At 43.3% G+C, this 8,103-nt stretch overlaps 1 protein-coding gene across 1 annotated transcript; it reads right to left on the bottom strand.

The window, feature by feature from the left end:
* Positions 1–4,906: 4,906 nt before the first annotated feature.
* evx1 (even-skipped homeobox 1) lies at positions 4,907–7,271 on the bottom strand. The gene is made up of 3 exons (XM_068747423.1): positions 6,920–7,271; positions 5,838–6,073; positions 4,907–5,434 (listed from the first exon to the last, which is right to left on the bottom strand). The coding sequence occupies exons 1-3, from the start codon at positions 7,269–7,271 to the stop codon at positions 4,907–4,909; spliced, it is 1,116 nt and encodes a 371-aa protein (XP_068603524.1).
* Between the last annotated feature and the right edge of the window lie 832 nt (positions 7,272–8,103).

The following is an 8,103-nucleotide window of genomic DNA, read 5'->3' as shown; positions in this document are numbered from 1 at the left end:
ATAAAAAGTCATGACTCTCACATTCAGTCCTTTTTCTGCAAATTTGTGAAATTGTTACTTCATGTTTTTGAGTTTCCAAAAAGGATGATGCATATTAAGCGACTGGATTACCATCAATACCAATGAAAGCCAAACAAAGCACAGAATGACAAGATGTATGATATTAGTCACTCTTCTCATAATGCTACTCATTTAAAAGTAGCATTTTTTTTTGTGTGTGTGAAACCTCTGCAGCATATACACTTCCTCTGTCTCAATGCTTCTTATTGCTCTGTGTCTGACTAATGAAGGCAAAGTAGTATAATCTTACTGTGAAACCTTTCTTTCCTTCGTGCCTCTCATTTAATGATTTGTCAAACACACACAGTCAAAGTCAATTTCATGTCTCAAAGTCCAGGAACAAACACGCAACTATCAGTATTTGCATGACTTGAATTTCACTGTCAATGGTCGTAATGAGCAACACGTATGTGTCAGATGCTCTCGACATTTCCTGCGTTTCCAGCAGTGGAAACACTTTTCCACCTGGATCGGGTCACTTTACAGAAAGCCTGCAGAGTGAAATATGAGGATGTCCGATGTCAAAGAAATACATTGTGCTGTCTTATACACACCCAATCCGTAAATCACCATTTTGCTTAGGGGTCATAATCCATAGAGCGTGAAGCTAAACACCTGCATGCCCAATACAGCATATTGTCATGATTGTTTGCTTGTAGAATTCAACACAGTTATAAAGATTTAAGCTCCAAGCTCATTTATTATTATTTTCTTGATTTTTTTAGCTTTTTTTTTTCTGGAAAATTGCAGTAAATTTGACCCCGCCTGTGATAAAAACCTTTGTTCTGCGAACAAGTGTAAAAACCTCAGTTATGAATCCTCACATCCACTAACTTTCTCAAAAGTGTTGAAACAATAATAATTGATAGAAATAACTTTCTTTTTTTTAGCAACAATTTTCAAACCATTCAAATTGAGGCTCTCTGATCCATCTGCATAGTTTTCAAAATACTATTCAAATCCCTGCACCTCCTGGCCCAGTGTCAAATGCATCTGAGTCTAAGAATTGAAATGAAGACTGGAAATGAGGCAAGGATCAGAAGGAAAGGATTTCACCCCAGAACCATGTTCTGGTTCACATGCCATGCCAAAAGTAGTTGAATATTTCAACCTCCATTCCAGCTACAAGACAAGATGTCTCCCAGTCTCTTTAGAATGAGAGAGAAAATTCATGTCCCAGAAGTTTCAGACATAAATAATAATGATCTTAAGCTTCAACTCATAGTACAAGTTTTCTTTTAGGAAAACAATGTGAATGTAAATACAATTGGGACCTTTGGGATTGTGTGATGGCAAAAAAAAGACTAATTTAAATTATGAAACAATTCAAGTCATGCAAAAAAGAAATGTTTTGCCTGTGTTGATCTGAATTGAGTCTGATCATTTATCCTGGTCATGTTTCAGGCCTGAAACTCCTATAGGAGTTTACATTTGTCTTGGCCAGCTTTAAGAAATACTGGCATGTAAATAAAAAATAAAAAATAAACTTTGCGCATTACATACACTTATGTCAAAAGAATTATTAAAGGGCACACTACTTATTGTGTGGACATTATTAATAAGGACGGAACTGACATGATTCATTTGTATTATTATATTCATAACTATTTGTCACCTCAGCTCTGATAATAACTTATATTTTTGTAAATATTTGTTCTTTTAGTAAGGATTTCCCACATAAATGGTGTATTTGTACTAGTATCCAACTTCTTAACTGGAGCGGGACTCTAAAAATAGCCGCTTTGTGTTACTCGGGCTTTCTGCATTTATACACATGGAAATAAAAAAGTGCTGAAAGCAATGGCACTAATGGATGTCTGAGCATCTGCTACCTTTATCTTCTCCCCTTTCTGTGTGAATCATTATACTCTGCATTATCGTGAAATGGGCTTCGGTGGCTTTTGGCCACCAAAATAAGACGGAATTATTTTGGGCAAAATCATTTCGAAATTCGAGAACTGCAGTGACTATTTCCCACTTTTTGTTGCCACACTTGATCTGTGCGGACACAACATAAATATCGATATAAGCTTTTTTCCCCCCATCTGTTACATAAAGCTCGATATTAGAGTTTATTTGGCGTTTTACTTTTTGTGATTTGATTTTTTTTAGTTGGCCTACAGAAAGGAGAATTCTGTCATGAAGACCGAGCAGCATCTTCAGATTCAATAGTTTACAGCTGCTAAAATAGGACAAATTCAATGAGCTCTTTTTATACCCCGCTTCATGCTCTATTTTATTCTCTCTCGCATGCTCTTTCACGAGCACGTCCTGAATTATCTCCACTTTCCCAGCTGCACAGAGTTGTCTCTGATGCACCGTAAATAAGGCTGATAAAGACGCCACTGCCAACGACTTTCACGCGTCCCTCCATTGATTTAATATGACCTCCGTTTCCAAAATGATATTGGAAGCCCATTTAAACAGATGAAGGCTTAAATTGTCTTGCTTGTGCGCGCATTAATCTCTCATTCATCATCATTACTGCGTGATTGGTCCGTTCACGCCTCCGCCAGCCCCTCGCTCCACGACAAGGGCCTGTAAATTAGGACGTAATGCAGTTTAAACAGCGGGTTGCAGCAGCCGCACAACCATTTGGCTTTCTTTTTTTTCCGTGCATGCATTGCCGGTGGACAGCTGCGCTGCACCGCCCATATCAAAATGCTTTGTGTGCATGGGAGCTGGGGGGGGGGAAGCCAATTCTCACAAATTGGATCTTGTATAAGACTGATGTAATTAGTGTTGTGTTCATCATATCGCTCATTCACACGCAGTGCTTCCTCCATGAACATGGCGTGTGGGTGCTGGTTTGGGCCGCTGAGGCTGCAGCTGAGCTCCGCAGGTCCACACACACACATGCGGGTAAATATTAACGTGACATTCTGGCATATAGTGACGCCAGATTTAGGGGGATCCTCGTTCACATCGCCGCCGCTCCAAGCTGTCCAGGTTGGTTCAAGGTCCCATGCACTAAGTGTCCGACCGGAATTTTGGAGAGACATTATAGAGAATATTTTTTGCTCGATCCGTTCTTCTCTGTTTCTTATTATGGATCAACCAAAGCCCTTCTCCCCCCGGCTGATATAGTTTACATAAATCTGCGTTGTGCGGCTTAAACGGTGTATTATTCCAAACATATGCATTTTAATCAGCTCGGTCACACTTACAAGAACTCCAGTTAATAAGGCCATCAATCAAACCGGTGTGCGGGAGGGAGGGGGGCGGGGCTGGGCGAGTGGGGGGGCGTGTGTCTGATTAGGATGAACCTTTTACCTCCAGAAAGCGTCAGATGCGGGGATGAAAATGTTTTTTGGAAGACATTGTTGATGTCTGCTTTTTTTTTTTTCGATTTCAATACAAGCTGAACATAACGGAAGTGGATTTCTTTAATAGTTTTACATTGTAATACTTTTTTTTGCATTGCTTATATATATATACTTGTATGTATAAGTATAGGCTTGATTAATATTACATTTACTGGAGGTCTCTACTTCGCACAAACCTATATGCGCTCTATTTTTCTGTTCATTTGCGCAGCTATACAGGTTCTGATTGGTGGCGTGCCTCTGAAATCATTGATCTCATTGCATTTTCAATGTCTTCAGACAACTAATTTAGGTGTCTATTAAGTGATCCGAGGAGAAAAATATGAAGCCCGTTAACGGAGCCCAGGGACCACTTAACTGTCACGGTCAATCTCGCGGTCCCATCAGGAGATATGGGGGGGGGGGGGGGGGGGACACGCTACAGCATTTTTGACGCCGCGACCACTTAAGAACAAAATTAGTGTTATTGTTGGACGGAAGGGGTGGAAAGTGCGACACCAATTACGACCGTGGAGTGTCCTTAACAAAAGCAAACGGAAGGACGGGAAGGGGGAAAGAAAATCTGTTTGAATTTTATTCTGTCATTTCGGATTAAAGCGGCATTTACATGTTAGTCCTGGCTATTTAAATATACATCATCACGGCGTTCTGAAATAAACACTCTCCCTGATTTGTTTACAGTGTTTATTGCAAATGAAATCGTTGAGGACAAACCAGCCCCCAAAATGCAAACAATTATAAAATAGAAAAATCAAAACAACACAATCAGTCATTTTGTCTACAATATCCCACTAAACCTGCGCCACTGCGGGAAAGTGAATATATATTCATTCTATTTGTCACAATTTTTAGAACTGGCCTTCTTATCGTTTAGAAAATGGAAGATAGCGATTGTCCTCTCTCTCTCTCTCTCTCCCGCTCTCTAATCCGTTCCCTTGGCGCCTTGTTACCTTTTGGCAGTAACGATCTCATCCCCGGTGTTATCATTAATTCAACACTCAGAATTCACCGGGTCGCACATATACATCACTTCCTAATTTTTACTATAGCATCTGCACATTTTGCTCCCGGCCCGGCCAGTTGTTGAGGGCTTCTTTATAATGAGACGGTCGCAGTGTGTTAACAAATCCCCTTGTTAAAAAAAAAAGAGAGAGATGGAAAACGCGTCATTCTCGCATTTCTAACGACGCACGTTTGACGATTCGGACGCGCAGAGAGATAAGAAATGATAAGAACCATAACGCCATCCATCACTGAGAATTAAACGGTCCCCTCTGGATCCCTTTCTCTCTCTCACACACACACACACACGAAATTAATCTTCTAAAAATTCCAAACTGCTTTTGTGTCCATGCCGTCATCCCGCTTTTTAAGCATCTATTCTAATTGGAGATCCGCTGTGCGTCAAGCTTGCAGGGTGTACCTCTTCATGCTGTTTCAGTCCTGATCATATAGTAGAATAGGATAACAATCTCATGGTAAATATATATTTAAAGAACACGTGTTGGTTTGTTTTGGCTTTATCTGGTCAGAGGAACTTCTTCCCTCTGGTCTAATGTCACGGGTGACGATTTGCTGAGAACAGAAGGCGTGAAAGTGACAAAAGCATCAGTCCGGCTAGTTGGGGAGCACGCGAAGTCCGTGCCCGTGGGTCTGGCTGAGATGCTGTTGGATTGACTGGTGTGACACGCGAGACAGGAGCAGGGGCTTCCACCGGGGCCGAGGCCGTGGGTCGGACCCGGGTACAAGGAAGGATGCCTAAAGGCGCAGAGGAGCTCCGGCCTCGGGTATGGATGGGTCAGCATCCGGAAACTGTCGAGGGATCGCAGGGGGTTGGAGAAGGGGGTCGCCGCTGGAGCAGAGCCAGCCCCGACACCCAGGTGGGAGTAGTAAGGTAACGGCAGGTGTGACGGGAAAGGGTAGGGCAGGTTCCCCGTGGCCGCCGCGTGGCTCATCATGTAGGTGTAGAAGGCCGGGTCGGCGGGGTGAGGCCACGTCATGGCCAGACGCTGACGCTTGTCTTTCATCCGGCGGTTCTGAAACCACACCTGCATGGATGGAGACGCACAAAGTCAAATATTAACCGCACAACCCCCCCTCACTGGTACAAAGAAAGAGCCATAATAACAGACGCGGGGTCATATACAGTATAGTTCCACTGAAAGACAGACGTGAAATTGTTTTATAACATTTGTTTATATCGCTTTCATTTGGTTTTTCACTGTTTTAGCAGCATTTAAACATTTGTCAAATAAAAAGGAAAATTAAAAAGAAAAGTATTTCCCAAGACTGAAAGAAATTGGTTCTACGTTTCGTTTAAAGATGTTTTGTAGAGGTTTTTATCATCTTAAATCTACAATCCTATTTACATTAACCATTTGTGTGTCGCGTTGTCTGAACGGGCCTTCGCGAACAGGCGCATTTTGCAGGTGGAGGCCTCGTCTCTCTCACCTTGATTGTAGTTTCAGGCAGATTTAGGGCGGCCGCCAGTTCGCATCTCCGCGGCCTGGACACGTAGTTCTCCCGGTAAAACTCCTTCTCCAGGCGTCCGATCTGCTCCCGGGTAAACGCTGTCCGGTACCGGCGAATCTGATCCGCTGAATAGGACAGAGAGCCGTTACCGGGGATAGCGGTACCTGAGTCAGCACCGGCCTCGTTCGCGTGTCCCGGAGAGTCCCCGTTTCGACCTGAATCAGTATTCAGAAGACAATTAATATTCTGGTTAAAAAACATTTTTGACAGGATAATTAAAGAAAAAAATATATAAATACAATAAAACAGTTTCATTCCTTCTCTTCACTTCATATAATAATTTCCTATAAGAGATGGAGACTAATTGTAAGTTTTTACATGTGATTTAAAGACATGCAGCTCTGGACTTGTCTTTGTGAAGTCTAATTTATTCGATATTTTTGATATATGGTGAGGCAGAATTTCAGTTCTAAACTGTTGGATGACGTATCGTTGTCATTCAATAACCTTCTTAGGTTAGGCAATCAGCAACAACGAATTATATCCTAATATTTGCATAAACTCAAGATAGACAATATAATCCAAGACCTTTTGCAGCCTTTCTAATTTACAAGGCGCATTTTGGAAGACTCCTTGGTGGCCTTCCCCTGCACGCCTCTTCCTATTTTTATTGTTTTATTATTTTTTACTTGTCGTGCATGCATAAATAACCCCGCATCTCTTTTTAAATGCACGGAAATGTACCGATCGGCCAAATGTGCTTTCTGATTCATTGTCAAACTCAGACGTCATGTGGCAGATTTAAAGGCGTCCCCTTCCGACGTGCCTGCGGGCATTCTGGCCACTTGACAGAAACGACATGTGCAGCAGCGACTGCGTAGAAATGTTGCAGTAATTGTACTCAAACGGAATTGCATTGATCGTGTCTTTCCAAATCGATTTCATGGTGTGCAGTAATTTTATTTATTTACGATACAAATGACACCAGCACATTGTGTAAAGTCTTGTCGCATGCCGATGGACCAGAAACCGCGCAGCAGAGCGCGCAGACCGAACCTTACCCTTCGCTGTTGGGTAGTCCATGCTTTCGGGCGTGCAGCTGACGTCAATCTCCTCGTAGAAGTCCGACTCTGTGTCTGAGCTGCTGCCGTCTTTGAGGTGACGATCACCCCGGAGTCTCTCGCCCGAGGAAGACGTGTCTGCGCACATATTCCTCCGTGCGCTGTCTTCCATCACCGCCTCCGTCCGGTCCCGGGGATAAGGCGCTGCAGCGGGGCTCAGGCAGCTCTTGTGGCCGGGCTTCCCTTGCGTTTCTCTCGCGGGGCTACCGGTGACTCCCGTTAAATTAGAGCCGCTCTTGCCAAGCTGACCTCCCGCCGCCTGCAGCATCACCATCTCCTCTCTGCTTTCCATCACAAGCGCGACTTTAAAACCTCGAGTTCACGCGGGATACCAGGAGCCGTCAGAACCAAAAGCGATGGTTTTCCGGTTGGAGAAGTGTGTGTGCGTGTGTGTACGTGTGTGTGCGTGTGTGCGTGTGTGTGTGTGTGTGGTGGGTGGGGGATGAGTCCCAATGAGAAGAGAGACGTTTCTGGAAAAAGGGTCCGGTCTGACCCTGAGAGGAGAGAGCTCTATAACGTGTGCCTGGGAGGGCTCACCATTTACCCCCTCGCTCTCTCTCTCTTTCTCCAGAGATGTCATTCTTCACAGGCCAGTCGGCTTGATGGCCCCCCCTCTGATGACGACACGCATTGATTGGTTATGGGAAAATATAGACGGGGAAATGTCAGCGTCGAGATGGAGTTGGGGTGTCAAGGGGGATGCATTCTTATCTATCTATCTATCTATCTATCTATCTATCTATCTATCTATCTATCTATCTATCTATCTATCTATCTATCTATCTATCTATCTATCTATCTATCTATCTATCTATCTATCATCTATCTGATTTAAAACATCCTCTGTGATTGTGAATACTCTTTCTTCAAGGACCAAAATGACCATTTATCAATCCAAATCAAATCATTCTAGTGCTCCCCCCCCCCATTCTCTTTTGTACTTCTCTCATCTCCACCTTAAGTGGTGTCAAGTCAAGTCACAAAGGTCAAGTCTTGTGGGCACAGTTTAGATAAGAGAGACCATTTAACATCAGCCTTTAAAGCCAACATCTGCCTGGACCAGAACATCATGCATTTGGGCCATATCAGCGTGTACTGGAGATAAATAAATACATGCATGCGCC

The sequence above is a fragment of the Brachionichthys hirsutus genome, chromosome 13, assembly GCF_040956055.1.
Source record: "Brachionichthys hirsutus isolate HB-005 chromosome 13, CSIRO-AGI_Bhir_v1, whole genome shotgun sequence".
In the NCBI taxonomy this organism is placed as follows: domain Eukaryota; kingdom Metazoa; phylum Chordata; class Actinopteri; order Lophiiformes; family Brachionichthyidae; genus Brachionichthys; species Brachionichthys hirsutus.
Note: the sequence above shows the minus strand (reverse complement) of the source record. Positions and strands in the feature narration are given on the sequence as shown.

What these genes read in the sequence shown, in the direction of transcription:
- evx1 (XM_068747423.1), bottom strand. Translation starts at nt 7,271, where the DNA reads ATGGAAAGCAGAGAGGAGATGGTGATGCTGCAGGCGGCGGGAGGTCAG. An exon ending in GGACTACCCAACAGCGAAGG is followed by an intron (nt 6,074 to 6,919) that starts GTAAGGTTCGGT and finishes ATACTGATTCAG; the next exon opens with GTCGAAACGGGGACTCTCCG. An exon ending in TGCCTGAAACTACAATCAAG is followed by an intron (nt 5,435 to 5,837) that starts GTGAGAGAGACG and finishes CCATCCATGCAG; the next exon opens with GTGTGGTTTCAGAACCGCCG.